Source organism: Alternaria incomplexa (genome assembly GCF_024043165.1).
Source record: "Alternaria incomplexa strain BMP 0042 chromosome Unknown scaffold_28, whole genome shotgun sequence".
NCBI classification, from domain to species: domain Eukaryota; kingdom Fungi; phylum Ascomycota; class Dothideomycetes; order Pleosporales; family Pleosporaceae; genus Alternaria; species Alternaria incomplexa.
The window spans coordinates 101,249-127,342 of NW_026249877.1; the positions used below are offsets into that span (position 1 = coordinate 101,249).

Consider the following 26,094-nt stretch of genomic DNA (forward strand, 5'->3'; position numbering starts at 1 on the left):
CAAGCTGCAAACCGCGACACAAACCGTAACTTCCTATACCATGGGCTCTCCAAACTTGATCTCAGAGTTCAGGTCCGTCGTGAGGCTGACAAGCCGATGATCGGGCGGCAGGGATGGTGAGGGCCGAACATTTTTTGTGTGCGATAAGATAAGGTTTCTGACTCTCCACACCCGTCGTTCCCCAGACGCCGCAACCCCTCCTTCAATTGACTCTTCTTGACTCTTTTCTTCTCACTTTCTATATACCCAACACTTGCAGATATGTCAAAGGGACGCGTTTGCCTTGCTTACTCTGGTGAGTACTTCTGCAACAGACAATATTATGGCAACCCCAAGCCAACCCAACGCCGACTGCGTTCAACTTGCTCAGAGCCAACTAACCTGAGTCATTAGGCGGCCTCGACACCTCCACGATCCTGAAATGGCTCATCGGTACGTCAGAAGCACATTCAGACACACAACACAATCTAACGCGTAGACAAAGAGGAGGGCTATGAGGTCGTCTGCTTCCTCGCCAACGTCGGTCAGGAAGAGCCCTGGGACGAGGTGGAGAAGAAGGCGCTCAAGATCGGCGCGAAGAAGATGGTCATCCTAGACCTGCAAAAGGAATTCGTCGAGGAGCTCTGCTTCCGCGCCGTCCAGTGCAACGCCTCGTACGAAGGCCGCTACCTCCTCGGCACCTCGCTGGCCCGCCCCGTCATCGCCCGCGCACAGATCCGCGTCGCGCAGCAAGAAGGCTGTGGGTTCGTCTCGCACGGCTGCACGGGCAAGGGCAACGATCAGGTCCGCTTCGAGCTGGCTTTCTACACACTTCAGCCTACTATCAAGGTTATTGCGCCGTGGAGGCTGCCGGAGTTCTGCGACCGCTTCAAGGGCAGGCAGGATCTGCTGGACTACGCTGAGCAGCATGGTATTCCGGTTACGTCTACTAAGGCGAAGCCCTGGTCCATGGACGCCAACTTGGCTCACTGCAGTTACGAGGCTGGTAAGATACCACACATCTAGACTGTATATTCAAGGCTAATCATTCAGGCATCCTCGAGGACCCCGACGTGTCTCCCCCAGACGACATGTGGACCATGACCGACTCCCCCCTGAACGCCCCCAACGAACCCACCGACATAACCGTCCACTTCGAAAAGGGCATCCCCGTCAAACTCACCACCCCCTCGCAGACCTACACCGACTCCGTCGAGCTCTTCACCGCCCTCAACAAACTCGGCTTCACCCACGGCATCGGCCGCATCGACATCGTCGAGAACCGTTTCATCGGCCTAAAATCGCGCGGCTGCTACGACTCGCCCGCCATGACCATCCTCCGCCTCGCCCATCTCGACCTCGAGGGCCTCGTCATGGACGCCCAGGTGCGCAACCTGCGCGACCAGTTCGTGTCGCACAACTGGAGCTACCAGCTCTACAACGGCATGTACTTCTCGCCCGAACGCGAGTTCATCGAGAACAGCCTGCTCTTCTCGCAGCGCAGGGTCAACGGCGAGGTCAGGATGAAGCTGTACAAGGGTAATGCGTATGTGCTTGGTCGGTCCAGCCAGACTGAGAAGCTGTACTCTGAGGAGGAGGCTAGTATGGATACGTTGGATAACTTTAGTCCTATGGATACTACGGGCTTTATTGCTATTCAGAGCATTCGGTGAGTTTATACGTCTAGTCCTTGGATTGAAGGGTGGGTATGGATAGTTTGCTAACGTGAAACAGTCTCAAGAAGTACGGGCTCCAGAAGGCGGAGGAGGGCGAGAACATGTCGAGGGCTTAGAAGGCTTCTTCTGATATGCATACGACGCTGAAGTACGATACTACGTTGACGTACTGGCGCAGGTGGCTTCATCGTGAAAACCTTCATGATCAGATTACTTATGCGTCTCCTGAGGCTACGCCGAAATGACGCATGGTCTGGCGAAGCGGTCGTGCTGGGGTCAATGATGAGATGAATAAAGTAGATACCAATGATAAAAATCATACTACTATTTTGACCCGATGTTTCCGTGTTGTCTGGTAACGAGATGACGCGTAAGAGATGATACTCTCCAAATAGGTGCTGTCTCGCAATAACTAGACAGTCGAAAGATCACAGCTAAAGCTAGCCTGATAGGGCCCTGGGATCAGAAAAGACCAACATACTGCAACGAAACCCATCTGCTACAGTCAAATCCCCTTTACTACCAAACATCCAAACCTCGACCAAAACATCAAAGTCTCTCACAGAAAGACTTGGAGCTCGAACGCGAACCCCAGAAGCGCTCATTGGCTGACGCGAACGCCAAGCACTAGCTCCAAATGGTGGGTGAAGCTATTCCGAGCGTTCCGATATCGGTTATCCGGGTGTCGGTACCGCTGAGAGCAACGTCGCACTCAGGTTCCAGGTTATCGCATACTTATCTGCTTTTGTAAATCCTCTGCTCGCATAGCTGAGAAGATTTTGTAAGGTGGCTTGGCGCGTCACGGTCAGGATGCGGTTGATGATGTAGCTTGTACCCAGTGTGTACTTGATCGTCTTTCTCTTCCTTCTCTCCATCTTCTTTCTGAATCCACGCCAGTTTCGCAGCTCCAGTCTCCATGTCGCCGCGTCTTTTCTGCTCTCTCTTCTTCAGCCTTCTCCATTTTTCGTTGCTCGCTCGTCCATCCTAGACGTCGTGTCGTGGCGTACCTAGGTATGCGCCGCTTGGTCACCTCGGGATCCCGCTGTCTTCCTTGTACTCCGGGTCCATGTTCACTTCTCATTCCCTTTTCCGTCTGCATCCTCATTCGCCGGAAGGATGCTGCCTTCGTTGTGCCTCAACCCATTCCTCAGTGGTGAGGTACAAGCTTGACCGTCTCCGCCTCGATCCCGCATCCAACTGTTGCGCCTGCCCAGTGCTGCCGTTGTAGTTTCCTGGCTGTCGCGAGGAAGGTCCTGCGTAAGCCGCAGGTGGGTTGTAGTCGGCAACAGGGTAGTTGGCCTGGGGTTGTTGCGCGGTGGGCTGGCGCTGGTATGGTTGCGCATACATGGTGGGTTGATGCTGTTGTGGCGGGAAATTATTGACGAGGTTTTGCGCATACATCGAGCCCGGCTGCGGTATGACGATGTTGTTGATGGAGCCTGGCGCGTACATCGGCTGCGGTTGCTGTTGCGGATGGAAATGCGCATGCTGTGGAGCATACATGATCGGCGCATATGGACTTTGGTAAGTCCCAGCGGGAATGTAGTTGGCAAAGGTGGGTTCTGGAAGGGGACGTTGATCGGGAACCCCATAGTGACCATGAGGCTGGTATATAGCAGCAGGTGCAGGGGTAGGTGGAGGAGCAGAAATGGGAGGCTCCATCTGGTAGAAGATTGGACGGGAAGCCATCTGATCGAGGGTGTACCATCCGTTCGCCGGTCCGACAGGAGCCATATCCCAGGATAGATTCAAAGCCTCACTCTGGACTGCGTCCAAGTTCAGTCCAGCTTCCTCAAAGTCCTCAGCTCGCAAGGCATCTTCATCGAAGTTATTACTTGAAGGCTGATGTCCCACAGCATTCGAAATGCCATGGCCCAAAGTACCCTGACTTGAGTTCGAAGGAAACCTCATCAGATCGGTTTCAGGGAAGGCATTACCAAACTGGTGTTGCGGGTAATGCTGGTATTGCTGATATTGCTGCTGCGGCTGCACGAAGTTCATACGCGAGGCTGGTGCCGGAACAGCATGCGACGTGTATCCTGCTCCTGGACGGGCAGAAAAAGAGGGAGGAGGTGCCGTATCAGCAGGCGGCGCATATTCCGCTCCGAGATGGGCAGCAAAATGAGTTGGAGGTGCACGCGAATATGGAGCATATCGCTGGCTGCGCACGTCATTCCTGGGTGCAGCCCTACGACCAGACTGCACATTTGTCGCTACATGTGGTCGGTCCACATGCTCTCCTCGGGTAGGGATGACCAACTGACCAGGAGCCGGCATGGTTGGCAGAACCCGAGGCATACCCTGGGCGAGAGCGAGTGTAGCCTCACTCAGGTCCGCTGCATTTGTAACGTTACCGTTAACACCCCATCTTGCCTTTGGCGACCCAGGAAGAAGGCGCGGTGGTTGTCGCCGCGGTGGTGGTGGTGTCGAGTCTGCACTGCGACGTTTGCGTTGGTTAGGCTTTGTGCTTGCGTTGGGAGCCATCTTGAATGGTTCGATTAAGAGGGAGAGGTATGTCAGTAAAGTCAAAGTTGCTTGTGCTAATAAAGTTGTAGATGTTAACGAGCATATTATATACGCAGCGTTTTCAGCACGCGCAGTGAAGTTCGCTAGAGAAGACGGATTTGGACATGGTAAAAATTGTCTATCCGTGGTTCGACAATGTTTAACCATAGGTGTTTCTTCTCCGCTACACACAGCAAACAACATACCAATATTGTATGCCCTTACACCAGAAGAGGCGGCTAACTAAAGCACGCGTACTTATCGTTCGCGTCTCCGTTGGCGTTACCTGCGACTGCCTCTGTGGACCAGCTCCTGCCGCCTCGTTGCAGCCACGCTTCATGTTCCAACCTCTCTGAGTCGAACTTGTAATTGTTAGATGACTCTACAGGCGCCGGTCGCTTGCGGTAAGCTTCCTTTGATGCTTCACTTGCCCGCCTATCCGCGTGCACTTTACTGTCACCCCCCACTTTACTTGGGGGCCCACCCCGAATTACCAACTTTGTTTCTGTATTTCCACCGCTAGGATCATCCTTAGTTTCACTCCGCACCTTCCCAGGTCGCCCACCACGAATTACCATGTCTCTCTTCATAATTCCACCGTTGCCACCAACTCGACCACAGTTACGCTTCTTCGCTTCCTTAGCCCGCAATGATGCTCGGACATCTTCGAGACACATGAATTGAAGAAGCTCTACATGCTCAGAAGAAGGTGGGTTTCGGTCGAGTAGCTTCATTGCAAGTGTTCTTGGCAAGCGCACGTGATCAGTAGCGAGGTCGAAATTCATGACCTCCTCCGCTAGCCCTGCCAAGTCAGTACCGTGGAGGCTGTTGACTTCGTCGTCTCGTTTGCGCTGTGCCTTGCTTTGAGCGGTTAGCGGGACCTCGATGTCGTTGAGCTGGTCAGCTAGGTCGGTCATTTCGCTGGCGCTCATTTTGGGTGGATGATGGTGCTTTTATGATTTGAGTAGTTGATGTGCCGGATAGGAGTGAAAATCTGAAAGAGGGCAATTACTGTGCAATATATAAGGGCGAAGAAAGCGCTAGACTGAGACAAATTGTCTCGTATAGGCTGTGTTTCGTTGGTCTTAAGGCTCGGTCACTTGGCTAGGCTTCACTTTGGCGTACTTTCTAATCCCATGACAATGCAGCAATGAAACAATTATCAGTCTATTACAATCTCATATGTGCCAAAACTATCCTACACCTACTCATACAAAAGAAAGTTTATATCCGTGCCGTATGTGCGCAATCACAAGTCTGAAGCATGACAACATGCTCATATAGTTTCATGATGCGACAAGCCTGCGAGTAGTTGTCTCACTCAAGCATAGCTTCCACCAAACATACTGACACTGCGGCCCATTCGCCAAGCACCCCAAAGCACCATACCCAAGATCGCTAAGTTGGCAAACTGCCTGCAGATGACGAGCAGGAAGGTTGTAGCCAAGACGGAACTGTCCGACCATCCAGAGGTATCGACGTAGAGCAGGATGATATCGTAGATGATGAAGATGTCGCGAAGCCAGATGAGAGGTACAACGGTGAAAGCGAAACGAGCGAGGTCGTTGCGTTCGGGTGACTGCGGAGCGTTAGTTACAGAACTTGATATACTGTCATAAAGAGAAAGACTTACACCATGAGCGTTCTTGTTCGTGGTACCATACTCCCTCCACACTTCGATGGAAACACTCAGACTAGCTGCGACAACGATAGCTTCGTGCACGATGTAGGTAATCCTCGTCGCACGGTCATGGTGCATGACGTTGGACCAAGACAAGAGCGCATCCGGGCCGGAGCTACCGGTACTGATGTCTCGCGCCTCCAGACCCAGACCACAAGCTGCAACGCCAGTGCCTAACATGGCAACCATGATGAACGTGTTCCAGATACGCGACATGGTCTTCGGCGTCGAAATACCCGTACCGTTCTCTTGGACATGACTAGAATGGATCCAGACACCGCCGTTGAGCAGCACGGTGAAAAAGATGGTCGCGAGCGTTGTGGCGAAAGTAAGCGCTGAGATGCTAGAGGCGTAGTCACTGCCTGTGAGAGTGTAGCCACGACGGCCGTTCCATCCTAGGTCCGCATCGTAGTCGATCGTTCCACTCGTCTTCAGGACATCGGATATGAAGCGACATAGGTACGCGACGAAGAGACAGAGAAGGGCTGGCCAGAGGAAGAGATAGGTTCCCAGTGTCGTTTTTAGCGGGCCATCGCGCGCGCTGTTCTTGCCCGGTGCGGTGAAGCGGCGCTGTTTGATCCGCTGGAATGTAGGTCTCGAAGCCAGACCAAGGAAGATCAGGGCGCCAGCTGCCGTGATGACATCGAGGGCGAAGACGGCTTGGTAAGATTCTCTTTCGTTGGTGATGTTGATGTTGGACATGGCACACTGCGTGATGAGGCGCGTAGGCAGTTCGACTCAGGTGAGGTTTTGGATGCAGATCGAAGCTGGAGCAAACCCCATCTTTGAAGGCATGCGAAATGATGAAAAAGCATGCCTGATGCCTATGACGTTGATTGCTGTCACCCTCTTGGCAATAAGGTGTTGGGTGGATCTGTTCGGATCTGAGTGCCGATTGATGGCGGTTCCGGCAAGGACGGCAGGTATAGCGAAGTTGTCGTCTGGTGTGTGTCTCAGCTGCTGCTCCCAGCACATCGTACAAGAAACGACAACCCTATGTGGAATGGTTGAATCGTATAAGTGGATGCAAGCGTACAGATGATGCCGTGGTTCTGGTCAAGCTGTGGAGGTTGGGGAGCAGTCTAGCTGGTATCTGGTTTAGTCGGCGGGAGGAGCGCGGACGCTAAGACGTGGTCTAACCGCTTCAGGATCTGGCAGTTCGCCTCTCCTCCAATTCCGTTCCACCCGTTTTCTCGAGACAACTCGTTCTCCTGGCGCATCTAGTGTCACGCCTGATTTTCGACATCATGGAGGGCTGGACATCCATTGGACGCGGTATAAGACCACCAGCACACTGCGCTACACGGTTATAGGCATTCGTCGGAGCCGTCGACCTGGTCTGCAAGATTCGCGAACATACGCTGATGCAGCTATGCGATAAACACTACGAAGCGCGATGTCGTACTACAGGACGAACTTGGACTAAAGAGACTGGTAAGCATAGCATGAAGAAAGGGTCAAGCTTCTTAAGGAACTGAAGAGTTCTGCTGAGCGAGGCGCACGGAAATCGTGGTTCACTATTCATAGTCTTTGTACTAGTATTACAAGTTGAGATACATCGTTGAAGGCAATAATAGTTGAGTAGAATATGGTGAGTGTTCATCACTTTCACCTCGTGGCTTTGTGAGCCTCGGCGGTTACGTCATGTTGACGCGCATCAGTGTCGCGCTAGTCGGCCTGCAAGGAGACGCGTCGTGTGATCGATCACTCATTCATCTACACAACAGACGTCGCATCAGCCACTGCGCGCAGCAATCGCATGGCGCGATCGCATACTACCAGATGTGCAGATATAAACCCCAATCTAACGCGTTCCTTGCGATGGACGACAACCTGCATGAAGTATGCACGACCATGCGGCGTCTGGTCAATTCTCAGGCCATGAGGTGACGTGATACACACGCTCCAACCAAATACTGGATGTCATTTCTGTTTCTAGCACCTTTGCGACAACTCCGAGTCTCTTATGGTTAGCGGCTGCATCAATGCGAAAGAGTTCAGTCGGCCAATGGTCCTCACACGGTAGTGAGATCCAACCTTCGTCTACTCATCTTGCTCTCGCGAAACCAACACATCAACATCTCAAGCGTTCCACAACCCTTCGTCGATGTCACTGTCGCGGCCAGGAAGCTCGACTCTGACTAGCAACGGTCGTGCACCCCCTCCTTCTCACATGAGCCGATCTTGCTGTGCCTCACGAACGCATCTTCCCCTGGAATAGCGGAGGATTTACCTCATACAGTCCAGAATTACAGCGCTTTCAGGAAAAGATTCGACCACATCTCAACCGCTTGGTTGACACGATGTTCGCTCGCATCGTAGCTGCCCCCCGCGTAACGGTAACGATCAGTCGTCCCGTTCTTACTCTGAAGTGTTGGTTACCTGGTCCTCCCACGATCACGACTGTTAATACAGGACGCATATCGGAAGTTGACATGCGACTAATGCACGCTCAAAGCAACTCGGTTAACCGGAAGAATCCTTTCACCTCCTTGCCCAACCCCACGCCGCGTTGTTATTTCCCAATGTGTAAGAATCCTATATGGCCGGGGTCGCTTCCCACAGCATAGTACCCACTATGAAGCATGACTACGAGTCAGTCTCCGAGGAGCTGTCTCGAAAGACAAGACTGGTTGAGGGAGCAAATGGGCTCGTTGACCAATACATCTCTCGAACCTATTGGAGAACCTTCTGGATCTCACAATGAGCAAGATTCTACTCACGGGCGCTACAGGATACGTTGGCGGCACTGTTCTCGCCCAGCTTATTGCAAACACGGCACCGAGTATCAAAGATCTCACTTTCGACCTCCTCATCCGCGATGAAACGCAAGCTCAGAAGCTCAAAACCGTATACGGCTCCCGTGTAAACACCATCAAATGGTCCGGTCTGGAAGATGTAGCCTTCATTGAAGACACAGCATCCAACTACGACATCATCATCAACACAGGCTCTGGCTTCATTCCTGAAGGCGCCATTGCCTTTGTCAATGGACTCGCTCGCGGCCTCAATGCTGGCAAGCCAGCGCCATGGATACTACACATATCAGGTTGCACCAATCTATCCGATCGTCCCATATCGCAACCTCCACGACCCATACGAGAATGGAACGACGAGACGGACAAAGGCAGGATCTTCAGCTTCATGAGAGCGCTCGATGAGATGGAGCCCTACACGCAGCGGACAACCGAAGTGGGCGTCTTGGAGGCTGCTGATGCTACTGGCGTACAGGCTATTAGTATCAACACACCATGCATCTTTGGCGAAGGCACCGGCTTGTTCAACAAGCAAGGCCTGGTCATTCCCTTGATCATGATGTACGTTGTACAGCATGGATACGGTTGGAAGCTTAATGAAACAGCGAACTTCGATTGGGTTCACGTCATCGATCTCGCCGACATATATGTCCTCCTCGTACGCAAGATCCTCGAACGCGAAGATCGCGGCGTCGGTTACCTCCCATCCGGCAAGAAAGGCGTCATGTTCGCGGCTGTTGGGCGCACACTCATCAAGGACATCAATCAAGGGTGTCTGGACGCAGCATTCGCTGACGGTATCTTGCCACGTGAAGGTACTCCCAAGGAGAGGGAGATTCGGTCTGTGCCGCTGCATGAGATTGCCGACAAGCTCACTGCGGGTCGTCGCGATATCGCGGAGCGTGGTTGGGGTGGGCATAAAGCTACGAAAGCGGTACTTGCATGCAAGCTATTGGGCTGGAAGCCAAAGAGACAGCAAGATGCTTGGGAAGCTGACTTCCAAGCCGAGTTGATTGCACTGAAGGAGAACAGGCGCATTGTGACAATGGAGAGCTGCATCGGCGCGACTCAGAAGTAAGCGACGAGGAGCCATCTTCGAGACCTATCCAAGGAACAAAAAGATCTATACTGCGTGTCGACGATTTCTTCTAGTTGGTCACCTTGAAGCTCCTCTGGCGCTCTTAAAACGCGAATAGAACTACGATACGACAATTCCCGCTTTCGTTCTCATCGCGATCCAGATGTGAAAATCGCTCCCCGCTCAGAATGTCCTCGACGCGTTTCATGCAACAGCGTACGCGGCTCACGCATCCTTCAGCCGGGAATAACATCCCATCGGAGCTGCCTGCCATCCTAAGCGGCAGGTCCCTTGTGTAGGATTTAGCCACGGCATACGGCGTGGGGAAATGTCCGCTCTCGAGTCAGTGCGGCGTGGAGGTTTATGCGACACTGCCGAGTATGAGCTCATCTTTGCGTCAAAATCCTAACCGAGCCTCACAGACCACCAAGAGTTGCTTCTATTCAGATAACGCAACGGCAATCTTAGCACGACCAGGGGATGTCCGTACTTGATCCAGTGAGATGGTGATCAGACATGAAAGAGATGCCATTTCGAGCCGCGACTGCATAGGCGTCCAAGGCCGTTGCACTGGGGCGAAACAACAACCATGTGATGCACCAACAGTCATAACGATCGCCAGCCTGTTCTCCCACGCCGTGAGGCACGGCGGGTGGCCCCGAGTAGGCCAATAGGTGTAGTTTTGTCTTTGCCTGTGGCTACAGTAGCACTTGGCTTTGGATAGGACACCTTCTCCACATGCATCAGTTCTTCTTTGGTGTTTGACCATCGCAGATGTCTCCACTGCAGAACATGTCTCGTCAAATGCAGCCTCGCGGGCTCGAGAGTGATACCAAGCAGTCTTCGTTGTTCGCCATCGGCATCCCCTTCATCGCAATCGCCAGTGTCGTAGTATCCCTACGCGTCTATGTTCGTGTACGCTTGATACGGCTGAAATTGGCTACCGACGACTGTGAGTTCCACCCAATAGCTAACTATAGCAAGCGGCGTACTGACAGAGCTAAACTCAGATTTGATAATCTCTGGCGCGTTTTTCACCATCTCGCTGTCAGTTGCTAATATGGTTTGTAAGTTTACGACCCTCACATCGAAGGCGTGATTGAGCTCAAGATTGACTAACAGCCCAATCGCAGGCGGTTGGTGCGGTGTAGGCAAGCACAGTAAGGAGTCAATACTGATCATCTGCTCGAACTTCAGCTGACGATCTTACAGCACCCGATATTTCCAACGAAGACCTCACTCCTATGTTGAAGGCAAATCTCGCGACACGCTTACTATACGTCGTAGCGATATGCCTCGTCAAGTTCAGCATACTCGTGTTCTACCACCGACTAGACCCTCGACGACCCACGAGATGGATTGTGTACTTCCTGATGGCATGGGTGGCTGCACTCTCGATCGTGACGTTCTTTGTGCTATTGTTCGTTTGCACACCGCCATCCCTGTTTTGGAATCCTGAGGGTCAGGCTCTGCATCCAGAGAAGTGCCTCAAGCAGGACACACAGCAAGTGTTCTTCAACATCAACGGCATCATGAAGTAAGCATTGTAGCCAAAATCCGACTTGAAGCAGTCTCATTGACTCTTGCGCACTACAGCATCGTTCAAGACTTCGCCATATACATCCTACCAATGCACATTGTCTGGAAGCTGCAGATGCCGCGCGGTCAAAAGATCGCCCTGTGTGCTCTTCTCGGTGTCGGACTGGTCGCAGTTGCAGCTGGCTGTGTGCGCTTCTACTACGTTCTCTTTCTCTCTGACGAAGCCGATATCTGGTACTACATGGCCGACTCGTTGAACTGGTGCAGCATCGAGATCTACGCAGGTATGTCTCCTCTCAAATCTTTGATCAAATCCCACAAGGCTGACTCTGTGTTTTTGCAGCCATCATATGCAGCTCGGCATCCACCTTCAAGGTCCTCATCAAGACCTACCTTCCCAAAGTCTGGAGCAGCGCCGGAAGTCACGAGAAGGCTTCTGGCACATCTCGACGTACACAGTCCGACCGATCGCGTAGTGGCAAGTTTGAGATGAAGCGTTTTGGCATCTCGTCGAACAAGTCAAACAGCAATAGAAAGTATGGGATCGAGGGGCTCACAGACCTTGGAAACGAAAGCGAGGAAGCTATTGTGCGACCTGAAAGCAAGATGGGCAGGGATATCGCGGTCTTCGTGACGCAACACTAGCTCATTTGGGAGTCGCAGTCACAAATGAAGCTGGACAGCTTGGTGCTAAGCAAAAGAGACAGACAAAAGCATAGCTTTGCGAGAGTTCTTGCGCCAATTAGCCATTGAGGTCAGACTGTGCTGTCTGTATTATTTCCCCATCTTGCATGCTTAGAGAAGCAACGGAGAAGGCAAGCAACTTGGCTATATCGTGAACGGGAAGACACGGATATGACAATACATTTCCATTACGAGCTGGGCACTCCAGAAACCGCATATATGATACCCATTACGCGTCGCATGGGTGAGAGTGGAAGTGTGCATCCGCAGAGCATCTCTCGCGAGGGAAAAGCAATGAGCGATTTGGGACGGGAAGTGATCTGGGTCCAGATCGCTGCCTAGTGGCGCCGCGGAAACTAGCGGTGATCCGCCTTTCCCTTTTCAGTCATAACGCGGCACGCCTTACATTCACCCTGAGGCAGCCGCCCGTGAACGTCTTCTGGGCTCCGCGCTCGAGCGTTCGTTGCCTTGAAAAAATTCTATTCATGGCTTCGTTCAGGCTGACCCGACAGGCCTCGCGCATTGCAGCCTGGCGCGTGCCCAGATGTAGCATAGCTCGTTCTACACCGTACCTGTCTTCGAGTCTACAAATGCAAAGACAGATTCCCATAGTCCGCTATCAACAATTCACCTCAACATCGCATACCGCTACCGCTGCAGGGAAAGAGACAATGGAAGAAAGCCTTCGCAATATGGATCTTGATGCGGCGGAGAAGCACATGAAGGACTGGTTCGGTGACCATGCATCATGGAGTCACGAACAGCTGCTCAATCTTGTTTATGGTACTAAACCTTCATTCAACTCATGACCATACACTAACAAATACAAGAGGAGGACCTCGTATCAGTGCGAAACCTACAGGGCTTTAGTGACTACAGTACTGGCGGTCGCAGACCCGGCGGCGGCCGTCCGTCTTTCCCACTCATGACACAAGAAGAATACGGGCTGCTGACCGCGCCATACAGTCAATGGGCTCCTGCACCTTTCAACAGAAACAACTACAGTTGCATGGACCGCATTGCACCGCTGATGAAGAGGCAAGAAATCCCAGAGCTCCGAAGATCACCACACATGGGCTTCCTCGCGCGTCTACGCCCTCTCAAAGCAAAGCTCTTGCTTGGTATGGTGCCAATCAGCGAAGATCGCTGGGTAGAACGCAAGATGGATGACCCTGCCAACTACAGGAACCTCTTCGAATTGATCAATGACCTCACCAAGATATTTGAATGGTTCAGTCACGAGGAGGTCCACACCCGGACTCGCGACGCTTTCAACTGGATGGTCGACAGATATGTCGAATTCCAAAAGGCAGCCAATTTGCGACGCGAACAAAATGGCGTCGAAGAGAGATTGGATCTTGCTGGCATGTGGGCAGAGTACTGGAACGACGGGATGACAAACATGTCGCAGCGTACGCATCAATGGATTGTAGATCGTGTCGATGAAGTTCAAGCACGTGCCTTCGAGCAGTACAAAGAGGCACTCAAAACCGCTGGAACCGACGAAGTAGCCATAGGAGAAGCCGGCAAGAAGTACTACGAGTGTGTCCAAGATCTCAGAGGCATGCTCACCAGACTCGAGTACACGATCGGCGTCCCCATGACCGGTTTCAAGGGCTACACAGCCACCAACGCCTTCACCGACCTCCCCCTAGCCCAACGAAAAAACACCTGGCACCAAATCATTAAAAGCAAGCCCTTCAAGCACCAACTAGCCATCTTGGAAGCAGAAGACAAAGCCGCCGCCGACCAAGCCGCCAACCCACCCTCCCTAGCAGAACAAATGGACATAATGGGCCAACTCACCAAGCCAGCCCACCCCCGTTTCCGCGACACCGAGAATCTCCTCGGCCACTACGAAGAAGGCAAGAAGAACCGCGAGGAAACCCGCCTCGCCCTTTGCGGTCCACCCAAGCCCGTCGCGCAAGAACATTGGATCACCATCCTACGCGAGCGCATGGATTTTTACGCAAAGAACCCGCGCAACCTAGAGAGAAACCCCGATGCATGGGGTTTTGTTTGCTACCGCCTCACCTACTCGGAAACCGACGAAGAATGGACTACCTTCGAAGAAAACTTCACCAAAGACGTCATGCGCTCTGGGACGTGGATCTCCGGCTTCGAAAACATCAAGAGCAAGGCCAAAATCATGTTCATCGACGGCCGAGAAGCTGGGATCGCGGAAGGCGACATCGCGGCTGCGAAACAACACTTCAAGCGGACTTTCACCATGCTACCCACGCTAGGCCGTATGTGGACGCAGGATTTCCTCGTCGTGGACAAACAAGCGTTCAAATCACATGTCGACCCCCCAACCGAGGAAATCAGACCCCCGCCTCCGTACGGTGCGTCGTGGGGAAGTAATGGCGGCCATGTGCGCCTTGTAGACACAACACTCGATCTACTTTCCCAGGAATTCATCGACCAAGTGTCGCCGGGATACAAGGGCGAGATGAAGATCTTGTCGAGCCTGCTTCTGGAAGAAGTGTATCCGCTGCTTGCGACGCTGTCTGTTCGTCCATTTGGACTTTGGCCCTGTGCGAGACTGCATCCGAGGGAGGTTTATGTGGGGACTACGGATGCGGCGCAGGAGGGGTGGTGGGAGTTTAGTCGGATGGATCTGGGGTTGATGCAGGGGTTCTTTCAGAGTATGAGGGGGAGGCAGGCGGGTTTGAGGGCTAGGGGGAGTTGAGTGAATGGGGTGGAGTAGGAATCTGTTCGTTTTGTCTTGCGTTCGGCCAGATTTTGCTTATGTTGATGACTTCGCAGATACGCGGATGATATCTCGCACAGTGAAAACTTCGCCTGCCGTTGAGTGTAGGTACTCAGGCCATCTTTCTGTTATCCACGCTTTTGTTCCCTTTGTCTTGTCAAACCTCCCTTTGTATCATCTCGTCACTAACAATACCCACGCTCTCCAGCACAAGGTCTTTGTCCGGTCTCATCTTTGTTGCATTCTAGTAGCCAACACGAATATTCATGAACCATGACACCGTAATGCTGACCTGCATCCTCTCACTGGTACCATGATGACCCAAAGACGACGAACCAAACACATCTGCAGCGCTCCATGCGACCCCTACGCAAGGAGATGCGCTCGAATGACAAATATTGCACCTTCAAGGATACATGTTCCTCCACAGATGTCCGATGTGCGCCCCGTACAAGACGTTGCGACGAAGGAGATCGACACGGCGTTTTGCAAAGGTGACGGTGTTGGTCTATACCAGAGAAGACCACAGAATGTCGTCACGACAGAAGTTAACACAGCGTCTCTCAAACCCTACAGCCCTCCTCCTTCCCAGAGAATACCACGCAAGCGGCGTCGACCCGATACAGACGACCATCCCAACCCAGAAATCCCCCCATACCACCACCAACCCCATCCTTCACAACCCCCCGAATCATACGCACCAGACCATCACGAAACATACAATCAGCCCCCACAAAAACGCCACATACCCAACTCCTTCTACCCCACTTCGCCAACCGCCCGCTTCGGCATCATACCCGCAACCGCACGCTGTACCCTCGCTCACATTACGCACCTGGGGAAGACAAGCATCGCCATGGGCGTTTGTGTATGTAAACATGTTTCTAGGGTATGTAGAGGGATTTGTAGGGGTATTCCGGGATATGTGAGGGATGTGCATAGGGCGGGTGTGGTGAGGGGGGTGTTTGAGATGAGGGAATTGAATTTGGCGGGGAGGGGGGAGGGTGTGAAGGGCAGGGATAAGCAGCGAGGGAAGGGGGTGGGGGATGCTGTTACGAGGAGTCAGAGGAGGGAGGTGGATGAAGGGATGCGGAAGGGAGAGATGGGAGAAGAGCGGAGGCGCGGGATGATTTTCACGCCTTTCTCTGATGCGGAGTTGAGGGCGTTGCGGTGTCGAAAGCGGGATGCACCGAACGCGAAGACGTCAAACCCGGCAGGCCAACCCACGCCACCCACAACCCGCTGTCCCCTCTGCCAATTCAACAGCCCATCTACATCCCCATTCTGCACCACATGTCTAACCCTCCACCCACCCGGTGCGGCCCCCAAATCCCACGCTCAAGGCATAGTATCATACGACAAATCTCCCGACATCTACACCTCGCCGGTCGACGGACAGCAAGCTACACTACTCACGTACACATCGAACGAAGACCCCGATGAAGACTATCTATGTACAGGTGGCGCCGGGCCACCCGGTACCCTAACGCCCTCTGGTTCCCACGTGACGATATCGCCGGACGAACGTAGACGACTGCTGCGAGCTAGAGAACATGCGTGGGGGAATGATAGTTTGAGAGAAGCGAGGGATCAGGAGCGGCGGGAGATGGCTAGGCAGAATGGGGTACAGATCCCGGAGGGTAATCAACCGTATTTCTCGGACATACAAGAGGAGATTACGACGAGGCAGGCGTTGAGTCTGAATAAAAGTGTTGAAGTGGAAAGGGCGTGGATGTTGAAACTCGTGGGGTATAGAAAAGACGCTGAGGAGCGGATGATACCTTTCCCGCTAAACATCCCTGGATACGAACTACTGGAAGATGTGGAGATGACACGATTAGAGGGAGATATCGAGCTGTTGGATGGTTGGTTGGCTAGTATGGGTTACACTGCCATTGTTCCTCCGCCTACAAGTGGTGCGAGCGGCGAAAAGAAGACACCGCTGACCTCGAAACGATTAGCTGCCAGAACCAAACAACTCAAAGCGATCCAACAACGAGAAGCAGACCGGCAGTACCTGGAGCATATTGCCGACCTGAACCGTCAAGCACTTTCCATGGGATATGTGTTCCCGGAAGGCGTTCCAGGCTGGGAAGAAGTCCATCACTCGGAGCAACAACGTATATTATGGGCAGTCTATACAAATCAAGTCAACGCCACGTCGAAGAAGAAGAGGAAAAAGGCGCGACGAGGATCACGGAATTCGAACACCATCGCCACTCCCGAGGAGCAGGCCCGAATGAAACGTTACGCGTTTTTGAAAGAGAAACTTGAGCAACCATACTGGGAAGAGCGAGTACGTGAGACCGGAGAGTCGAGAAGCGCCATCTTGCGAGCCGGAGGGATGTGGCCGGAAGACGCGACATACGAGGACGATAATGATGAGGAGTTGAAGGAGCTGGTGGGTTATATAACAGAATTTTTGGAGCTGAAGGAAGAGTTTGGAGATCAATAGGAGAAATTGTCGGTAGCCGTAAGCAAGCCTTGAGATGATGTCGCTGGTCGTCTCATTGCGCTTTCCCTCCACAATTAGTCATCACTCATCTAGCCAATCAGAAGCCACGGCGTCGACTCATCCTGAGCCGAGCGCCATCCATCTTAGCACCGCGCCCTGCTTGGCCATGTCCTTTTTCGTGTATATGAGGAAGAAGGTCGCCGATGCCCAAGACAACCAAACCTGAAGACTGCATTCCAGCGACGACACTGCTAAGCTCAACAGTCGGCAATCCCTCTCACAATGGTACGCAAAGGGAAAGAGGCAGCACCAGCCGCGGAAGAGCATCACGGCGGTGGACACATAACAGTCACGGCGCAGCAATCGCGGTACGCAGTTGATTCTGTCGATGCACCTGCGTCAAAAGAGGTAGGCGTGCCCTCACCTCTCCCTCATACACCAAGTTGAATCATGTAGATACTCGTCAAAGACCTGTCTATCACAGTCGCCAACCGAGAACTACTATCACGTACAACACTTCACCTGGTAGAAGCACGCCACTACGTGATGGTAGGTCGAAACGGGACAGGGAAGTCTACACTCCTCAAAGCCATCGCCGATGGTCTGGTTCCGGGTATACCATGGAGTACGCGCATTCTCCTTCTAGGTCAGACGAGAGAGGACGACTTGGGAGATGAAATGACTGCGTTGAGCCTGGAAAGCGAGACTGTCTTGCAGCATGTTGTCCGGAGTGATCGGGTCCGAGAGCGCTACGTGCGAGAAGCGAGATTGCTTAGTGAGGCGGTCGAGAACTCTGTTGATTCCATGGCACCGGTTCAGGCGTACAGGCGTATTGGGCATGAAAGATTAGGTTTGCAATTGAGAGAGGGTCATCGGATTGCTGAGAGGAGGAGTGGTGCTCGGGGCAAAGCAGCCAGGAAGGAGCTGATTAAGCTTGAAGAGCGCTTCGAAGAATCTGAGAAGCGGCTGCAAGAGACCGAGATCGATGCCACGAAGCTCAGCGAAGAGACACAAGCAGCTGCGGATTTGCTTGCTGGCGTGGAAGCCTCCCTCGAGCTCATGGATGCAGCTGAGGCAGAAGCAAAAGCGCGCGTGGTTTTGCTAGGCCTTGGCTTCAAGGTGGATCGCATCGACAGGCCCGTGTCGGAACTCTCAGGAGGATGGAAGACGCGCTGCGATCTAGCTTGTGCTCTCACACAGTATGCGGACGTACTACTTCTGGACGAGCCCACCAACTTCCTAGACTTGCCGTCAATTATCTGGCTACAAGACTATATCCGCAATCTCAAAGGCACGACTGTCCTCATAACGACCCATGATCGCGACTTTGGAGACGCGGTAGCCGAAGAGCTCATTGTCCTCCGCAACCAGGTTCTCGAGACTTTCCGCGGTAACCTCAGTCTGTACGAGCGCGAAAGATGGAAGAAGGTCAGGTACATGACTAAGATGAAGGATGCCCAGGACAAGCAGAAGAAGCACATTGAGAAGACCATCGCAGGCAACATCAAGGCCGCCAAGGACAAGGGAGACGACAAGAAATTGAAACAGGCTGCGTCTCGGAAGAAAAAACTTGATGATAGAATGGGGCTGCAGGTCAGTGCCAAAGGTGGTCGCTTCAAGCTGAACCGCGATCTCGCAGGCTATCACACGACGCAGCGGGCGGAGATTGAGATACCTGATTTTGATCCCCCAGTGCACCTCTCCTTCCCACATCAGCCGCCCGAGTTGAAGTTTCCCGGGGCACTGGTAAGTATAGAGAAGGTGTCATTTGCATACCCTGGGCGAAAGAAATTGCCCATCTTGACCGACGTCAGTCTGACCATACATCCGAGGGACCGGGTAGGTTTAGCAGGCCTGAACGGTTCAGGGAAGACGACGCTGGTCTCCATAATAATGGGCGGTGATGAAGAGGGCGGTCTCAAGCCCACATCTGGCAGTGTCGCGCGCCATGCAAGGGTGAAGATTGGCCGCTTCTCGCAGCAGTCGGTCGAAGAGCTCACTGCGACCGCGGCTGCCAACCCTCAGACGACAGCGCTCCGACACGTAATGGAAAGTATTGGCGAGGGCGCACAGGAGAAGGATGCGCGGACAGTGCTGGGTGGACTGGGACTCCATGGCCAGACGGTGTCGGACGTTCCGCTCGTGCTCCTATCGGGAGGGCAGAAGGTCAGGGTCGCACTTGCCAAGTTGCTATGGCCGCCGCCGCAACTGCTCATTCTCGACGAGGTGACGACGCACCTGGACGCTGATACTATTTTGGGTCTCGTGATGGCGCTGCGAGAGTACGATGGAGCGCTGCTGGTAGTGACACACGACCGGTTCTTCATGAGGTGAGCATAGTGAAATCAATAAATAAAGTTCTTACTAACACCCCGCAGAACGGTGGTGCAGAGGGAGTCGGCGTACAAGCTAGCGCCAGGGGTTCACGCGTCCGAGGGCGAGGCTGACGACAGCAGCGAGTCGGAGGATGAAGCGCCAGGGTTAGCTCCGGGGAGCGTTTTTCGGCTGACTAGAGGGCAGCTCAGGAAGCTTGACGGCGGCATGGACGAGTATGAGGACATTGCGGCGCGGACAGCGGCGAGGCTGGCCAGAGCGGAGGGAAAAGAGCGAAAATAGACGCGAGCACGAGCGAGTGCAATTTGAGCGTCGCGTCCAGAGTCTCGACAGAGAGTCGACAAGCCGTAGAGAGTCCTGTCAGACAGGTCGGGCCCTTTGGTTCGGGCGGGCTGGCTTCCCGCTGCACGCACGGCTGACTGCGCGCCTCCTGCGCGCGCATCATAGTGCCCGGCAGAGGCATTAGGGGCAGCTTTTCGCGCCAAGCCGCAGCGAGATAATATTGCTCCAACGAACGCGTCGCTCCTTTTGCCTGCAGCGTCCAATTGGTCTCCTCTCATTAGCCATTGGCGTGCACTATGCCCATCTTTCCTTGTATACTACCCCTTCCGACCGTAATAGTAATGTCATAGCTGCAGCTATAATCCTTCCACGCTGCAGGCACGCATGAACGACTCTGCGTATCGAGATAAGCTCGAGCTTGGGAACCCTGAGTAATAATATCTGCAAGCCATCATGGGCGAAACCGAATCGTCCACGCCTCGCTCCACCGCCGAACCACAGCTCAAGGCGGCCAAGGACAAGAACTGTCCCTTTTGCGGCCAGGCCTTCACCTCGTCCAGCCTGGGACGCCATCTGGACCTGTACATCCGCCCCAAGAATCCAAAGGCGCCCGATGGCGTGCACAACGTCGACGAGATACGGAAGCTGCGAGGCGGCATCACACGGCGGCAGGCCAAGGGCAGCGTGTCAACACCGCGGAGAGATGACAGCGGCACGAGCACGCCCGCGAACAAGAAGCGCATAACGAGCGAGGATTCGGTCCTTGTGCAGAGCCCGGAAGACGACGATGAGCCGCTCGAGGTGGGCAAGACGAGGGGGCAGTTCAAGGATGTCAGCTGGGGAAGCGGCCACCGGCCCTCACGACTCAACACCAAAACACCAGACCCTCGCCGGGACGTATCGCGGCAGTCGCGAAAGGCCGAGCTGGACCAGAGGCAGAAGTCGAATGAGGAGACTGAGATTGCGAGTGCCACCGAGATGGCGCTGCGGGAGCTGCTGAAGAGCGTGCGAGAAGCGAAGTATGTGCCTTATATTCACTCACCATATATCCTGCTAATAAAAACAGCGCAAAAGCATCCGGCTCCGGCCTCTTCGAATTCGACCCTTACACCCAGAGCTTCCCCTCGCTGTGCCTCCAGATCCTCCCCGCGCCCTCTACCCTCTTCTCCCCCACGCCCTTTCCCACGTCCGAGTCATGGTCCATCACCCCGCCGGGACAGAAGCAGTTCGAAGCGCTGAATAAGCAGGTCCGCGAGCGTCTGCTTGCCTACCAGCGCCAGCGCCAGATCAACCAGGTCTATCCCTCGGGCTCACACTCTTCCGCTCCTTCCACCACCACCTCGCCCCTGCCCACCCCGCCGCTCTTCGACCACGACCCACAACGCCTCTTTGGCCACATTGCAGACGCCTTCCACCACTGGACACAGCAGTCAGATAAGACGAGGCAGGAGTGCTGGCAGGTCGAGATACTGCGCTGCTATGCCCGCGCCGACGACAGGCGACGGGAAGCCGAGGTGCAGCTGGGGAATGCACGCAGGGAGATTGAATACCTGAAAGCCAGCCGCTGGACCTCAGGTGCCCCCGATGTATCGCCCATCAGCATCAACCTTGGTACCGACACGGCCAGAGAGCTTGCCAAGCACGGCATGGACTATCGCAACTGGGACTACGACCGCCTCATCGACAAGTGGCGGACCGCTATACGCGAGAACAGGGCCTCGGTCTCCGGTATGGGCGCGCAAAAGCCATTGCCCGGTGGTACCAGTACCAGAAGCTGCTCCATGGCTAGCATCCCACCACAATTCGCTACTGTGAACCAGCCCAGGCAAGGCAGCCCAATCAAGGTTGAGTCCAACATGCCCTTTAGCGCGCCGCCCACCGTATGTGGTGATGGAGACTGCGATCAGGTTGATGCGGAAGGCGACGATGACGACGACGACATTGACCTGACGCCCCAAACAATTGAGGAGGATGACTCGATGCATCAGATGCAGCATCAGGCCCAGCAACAGGCCTTGCATCACCCCCAGCCCCAACATCACCACGGAGCACCCCTCCAGCCCACCCCGCCACATCCTTCGCAACAGTTTCAGCCACACATGCAACCTACCCAGCACATCACGCAGGCCCAGATTGCTCAAGCGCAGGCTCAAGCCCAAGCATGGGCAGCCGCACGCCAGCACATGAACCAGTCGCGCAACCAAGACTTCCGGCCCCACCAGCAGCACCAGCTCTCGCCCCATGTGCAGCACGTCGGCTCAGCTGACAGCAGTCGCCGAGAATCGCTAGCCATGATGGACCCCCACGCCATGAACCAAAATAACATGAGCGGCATGGGCAACTCCATGGGCATGTCAAGCGGCATGGACGGTCTCGACAACCACCAAGACCAATTCCTGCGCATGGACATGGGCATGTCAACGGGCTTTGTCGGCTCCAACGACCCCAGCGTCTCGATGGGTTGATCGAACTCTCGAAACTGTTTGATGCTGTTCATAGAACAGCGAAAATTGTCACCAAATCGGCGTCGGACTCTTCGGGCAAAGGCGTAACGTGATACACGGAACGCGATACACGGAACAGTCCACACTCTACAGCGATATTTCCCTTTTCTCCATCTCCGACATATCTCATATCTACCGCAAATTTTCGTTTGTCTTTCTTATCTTTCTAACTACTACTACTCAGCTCGGCTTTTCGCTATACCCATTATACCCGGCCTTGCAGCTTGATACCCCCAGTTCAATTTCCTTTATCAACCAGAACGGTATTTTTACTTACCGCAACATCTCTTACACATATATACGTACTAATAAGCCTCTTCTCCTCTTTCTTCTTTTTTGTACTCAGCTATCGAGATTGTTATCAGCATCGTTCTTGTTTTTCCTATGTAGATGTCTACACAACATGCCTTCGTTGGCACTGGCGGGCAAATGTCGTTGTTGCACCGTATCTTGGGAGGTCTTTTGTGCTGTTTTAAGTTGTATATACCCAACACCAAACTTTTCACTTGTTAGATATTAGAAAAATATGGGGTGGATTGGATTGGATTGGATAGCATGGGGGGTGGAGTGGGTGGAAGAATCGAATTTAGAAATACTTTGAAAACGTGGACGTTTTGTGATGCGAGGCTAAAGATGTGGTGCTAGTATTGAATGTGAATATCGCGATCGAGACTAAGATGGCCATGAGCGCTCCGGCTCTGGTTTAAGTATCGCAGCTGGATGACTCCATACGTAAGATGTAGATGAGTCGTCTTCTCCGGCATCGCCGTTTCCCGTCTGCGCAGAGGGTGAGACGGAGGGTTGATCGGGCGTAGAGGATTCGTCTCCGGAAACGTAATAAGGGGAGCATGGAAAGCTGGAGGTGAGGATGTGGGCGTAGTAGAGTATGGAAAAGTGCTAATGGATTGCAAGGTAAGCTAAATATTTGAGCGTAGTCTGGTGGGAATCCGACCAGGTGCATGGAGAAGCGGCTGGGTGTCGCATGTGATGCGCGTCGTGGACTGGTGACGAAGGCACCGGAATGAGCAGCTGGGGATACAAACTACTGAATGGAAGTCGCGGATCGTTTTTATACTTGGAGCGACATACTGTATTGCTGATCACTCTCAACTGGAGAAAAAACCAGAAACGAAGGACCTTGACAGCATGTCTGGAGCACCGCGTGGACGAGGTGGAAGCCGAGGAAACAGTAATGGCCGGGGAGGAAGGAGTTTTACTAACTTCGGTAGCGGTGGAAGAGGAAGAGGAGGCTTCGGTAACACTTGGAACGGAGGAGCATTCAATAATTTCCTAGGTGGAAGGGGTAGAGGAGTTGGCTACGGCCTTCCGGTCAGAGGCATGGGAGGTGATATTAGGAGAGAAGAATCCTCATCCGTTCCAGAACAAAATGCACAGATCGAGGACTGGTTCAAAGATAACCAGCACATAATACCCACGGAACCAAAAGCCGACAGACTGGCAAAGAGTCGGCAACCAGAAACTGACCCCGTTCCACAGCAAGATGCACGCCCCAAGAACGACTGGATCAAAGACAACCCGCAACTGATACCCCGAGAGCCGAAAGCTGACAGACTGGCAAAAAGTCGGCAAGCAGACACCAAGCTCGTTCCCGAACAAGACGCACGTACCAGGAATGATCGGATCAACGAAAATCAACACAGGATACCCACGGAGCCAAAGGCTGACAGACTAGCGAAGAGGCGGCAAACAGAAATTGAACAGGATCTCTACAGAGACGCCGCAAGACGGGGATACAGGCTTCTACGTCCCACACCGAAGCATCCACGCCGGGAAAGCAGAGACGCACATCCTATCCCAACACACCGTCGTTCACCTTCACCGGAGGAAGAACGAGAATATACCTCTTCTTACCCTCCACTTCCCCCATCACTAGCAGCGAACGTACGTCCACCGCCGGGGAACCTACCACCAACATCTGTCACCCCATCTGCCGCTCCATCTGCTAGACCTGCGCGAAGGGAAGCATGTTCGACTAATCCTACGGAGAGGACATTTCGCAAGGTAAGCGCGGCTTCAATGTCAACTCCATCGGGCTCAACGGAGGACGATGATGGCAATCTCTACGATCCAAACAAGACTGAAGAGGAGAAAGAGAAGATACGGCAGGAAATCCATCAGAAAAATATGGGTATTCGTTATCAATGGTCTGGTCCAAACCTGGATCCTGAGATGCGAGATGTTGAGCGTGGTTAGATCGGTATCTTATACGCTGTTTCCTGTGAAATTGGATGAAGCAATCTCGTCATACCTAGGTATACAAGATAATCACGTCTCTCGCGAATGTCTGAGCTCTTGCGATGTTGATGAGGAAGGTACTGTGCCGATAAGTGAAGGTCACCGAAACGTGCCTTCCTCATCGTTGGGGGTGATTGCCCCTTCAACCTCTCGATGACAGCATTTTCCTCATTCAGCCCATGACGTCCGAAACTTACGATAGCAGCTCATCTGCACCTGCCGCCAATGACGACAACCATTCCAACCCACACGAAGTCACTGCCGCGTCCTCGCCTTCACCTCTTCCGCATTACTGTTACCGCGGTGCATCACTCAGCGTACGACATTCTCGCAAACAGTTCCTTCGAATTCACACAGCATGACGGCTACCACTACAGAACAGACGACTACTACAACCATTAGCAAGCATGGAGCGGCGAAGAAGTGGCTGCAACGGCATCTTCGCAAAGTGGCATCGCGACAGACCTTGAAGAACGACGAGGGACCAATTGAGATACGGCGAAAACCATCAGTCAGGCGGCCGCGTACGGCACCTTCAACTGGAGCAACACCGAGCCTGCAAGATGCAACAGCAGTACCCCCGCTCCCGATACTTGTAGAGCGGGTGTCGCCTCGACCGCCAGTTCTACCTCCTCTTCGCCCAGCGAGACCCGATTCTGGCGTGATACGGGACGTCAATGCATGGCTCGATGCTAGCATGAATACGCCTTCACCCCCGCTCATGGGAGGCCTTTCGTATTGGAGAGCAGCGACAAATGTAGGTGCCAAAGACTCAGCCGTGGCTCAGCATGCTATTCCCGTGATTGGAGCACCCGATGTCGTCAGACCATCCACAGCCACCAGTCAACACGGAAAGTCGTTCCTTCGTTGCGCCAAAAAGATGCAGGTCCAGATGCCTTCGCTTTTACGAACCAAGTCGCAGCGCCAGGCATGCCGGAAGCAGATCAACAGACAGTCGGCATCGATGCCACTCTTAGCTATCTCCTACGAGGACGTTGCGGAAGCCCCTGGTACCATGCTCATGTCCCGATCTGGATCGCTTCGTCGCCCCGTCACAAGGCCATCGACACGACATCCTTCGACGCGCGCCAGTGCGCTTCTGTCAATCGACCAACAGTCGCAGCTACCCTCCCGGATGGGCACGCCAGCGAGTGCACGACTCGGCGATACAGAGAGCGTCTTTGAGCGCCGTCTCAATGCCATATTTATGCGCACGGCACGAAGCGCAGACAGTACCCGGCCATCGACAGCAGCGGCCGGTCTCATCCGCGAAGACTCTATGGGCGACCTTTCCGACGCTCCGACATACTTCTCGGGACCTCCACCACCTTCTTACCGGTCGCGCCCTGAGTCTCTGCTCAGCACTTCTTCTTTCGGCTGCATCGATGGCATGAACCCTACACAACGACAGATCAGTCAGCAGCGAGCGGCATTACAACGGGGAATGAGGTGCAAGCTGAAGAGATTCGCTCAAGGACTTGCAACATGAGAAGCGACAAGGCAGACGCGAGGTGAGACACGAGACCACGATGATGACTGACGAAGAGATGACCGGAAGACACATACCATATGTGAGTACATGACTATACGACTGTTTACCTTGGAGAGCTGGCATCTTCATACCCATAACAGGGAGGTTCATTCTGTCAGTC

The 26,094-nt window shown here is 53.6% G+C and overlaps 11 protein-coding genes across 11 annotated transcripts; 8 read left to right on the top strand and 3 right to left on the bottom strand.

Annotated features, from left to right (window-relative positions):
* Positions 1-261: 261 nt before the first annotated feature.
* Positions 262-1,771, top strand: ARG1 (argininosuccinate synthetase; the record flags this gene model as incomplete). The annotated part of the gene is made up of 5 exons (XM_051440356.1): positions 262-295; positions 394-432; positions 485-985; positions 1,033-1,648; positions 1,714-1,771. The coding sequence occupies 5 exons, from the start codon at positions 262-264 to the stop codon at positions 1,769-1,771; spliced, it is 1,248 nt and encodes a 415-aa protein (XP_051285800.1).
* Positions 1,772-2,756: 985 nt separating this feature from the next.
* Positions 2,757-4,139, bottom strand: J4E90_010845 (uncharacterized protein; the record flags this gene model as incomplete). Its single annotated transcript, XM_051440357.1, has 1 exon — positions 2,757-4,139. The coding sequence occupies one exon, from the start codon at positions 4,137-4,139 to the stop codon at positions 2,757-2,759; it is 1,383 nt and encodes a 460-aa protein (XP_051285801.1).
* A 260-nt stretch (positions 4,140-4,399) lies between these two features.
* On the bottom strand, positions 4,400-5,092 carry J4E90_010846 (uncharacterized protein; the record flags this gene model as incomplete). Its single annotated transcript, XM_051440358.1, has 1 exon — positions 4,400-5,092. One exon carries the CDS (start codon positions 5,090-5,092, stop codon positions 4,400-4,402), a length of 693 nt encoding a protein of 230 aa, XP_051285802.1.
* Positions 5,093-5,481: 389 nt separating this feature from the next.
* On the bottom strand, positions 5,482-6,543 carry J4E90_010847 (uncharacterized protein; the record flags this gene model as incomplete). Its single annotated transcript, XM_051440359.1, has 2 exons — positions 5,482-5,739; positions 5,794-6,543. 2 exons carry the CDS (start codon positions 6,541-6,543, stop codon positions 5,482-5,484), a joined length of 1,008 nt encoding a protein of 335 aa, XP_051285803.1.
* A 2,001-nt stretch (positions 6,544-8,544) lies between these two features.
* Positions 8,545-9,675, top strand: J4E90_010848 (uncharacterized protein; the record flags this gene model as incomplete). The annotated part of the gene is made up of 1 exon (XM_051440360.1): positions 8,545-9,675. One exon carries the CDS (start codon positions 8,545-8,547, stop codon positions 9,673-9,675), a length of 1,131 nt encoding a protein of 376 aa, XP_051285804.1.
* Positions 9,676-10,479: 804 nt separating this feature from the next.
* On the top strand, positions 10,480-11,216 carry J4E90_010849 (uncharacterized protein; the record flags this gene model as incomplete). The annotated part of the gene is made up of 4 exons (XM_051440361.1): positions 10,480-10,627; positions 10,686-10,742; positions 10,809-10,835; positions 10,888-11,216. The coding sequence occupies 4 exons, from the start codon at positions 10,480-10,482 to the stop codon at positions 11,214-11,216; spliced, it is 561 nt and encodes a 186-aa protein (XP_051285805.1).
* An 89-nt stretch (positions 11,217-11,305) lies between these two features.
* On the top strand, positions 11,306-11,859 carry J4E90_010850 (uncharacterized protein; the record flags this gene model as incomplete). The annotated part of the gene is made up of 2 exons (XM_051440362.1): positions 11,306-11,498; positions 11,558-11,859. 2 exons carry the CDS (start codon positions 11,306-11,308, stop codon positions 11,857-11,859), a joined length of 495 nt encoding a protein of 164 aa, XP_051285806.1.
* A 731-nt stretch (positions 11,860-12,590) lies between these two features.
* On the top strand, positions 12,591-14,590 carry J4E90_010851 (uncharacterized protein; the record flags this gene model as incomplete). Its single annotated transcript, XM_051440363.1, has 2 exons — positions 12,591-12,681; positions 12,729-14,590. The coding sequence occupies 2 exons, from the start codon at positions 12,591-12,593 to the stop codon at positions 14,588-14,590; spliced, it is 1,953 nt and encodes a 650-aa protein (XP_051285807.1).
* A 1,900-nt stretch (positions 14,591-16,490) lies between these two features.
* On the top strand, positions 16,491-19,682 carry J4E90_010852 (uncharacterized protein; the record flags this gene model as incomplete). The annotated part of the gene is made up of 3 exons (XM_051440364.1): positions 16,491-17,012; positions 17,523-19,396; positions 19,445-19,682. 3 exons carry the CDS (start codon positions 16,491-16,493, stop codon positions 19,680-19,682), a joined length of 2,634 nt encoding a protein of 877 aa, XP_051285808.1.
* Positions 19,683-20,135: 453 nt separating this feature from the next.
* Positions 20,136-22,147, top strand: J4E90_010853 (uncharacterized protein; the record flags this gene model as incomplete). Its single annotated transcript, XM_051440365.1, has 2 exons — positions 20,136-20,701; positions 20,749-22,147. The coding sequence occupies 2 exons, from the start codon at positions 20,136-20,138 to the stop codon at positions 22,145-22,147; spliced, it is 1,965 nt and encodes a 654-aa protein (XP_051285809.1).
* A 2,653-nt stretch (positions 22,148-24,800) lies between these two features.
* Positions 24,801-25,931, top strand: J4E90_010854 (uncharacterized protein; the record flags this gene model as incomplete). The annotated part of the gene is made up of 1 exon (XM_051440366.1): positions 24,801-25,931. The coding sequence occupies one exon, from the start codon at positions 24,801-24,803 to the stop codon at positions 25,929-25,931; it is 1,131 nt and encodes a 376-aa protein (XP_051285810.1).
* Between the last annotated feature and the right edge of the window lie 163 nt (positions 25,932-26,094).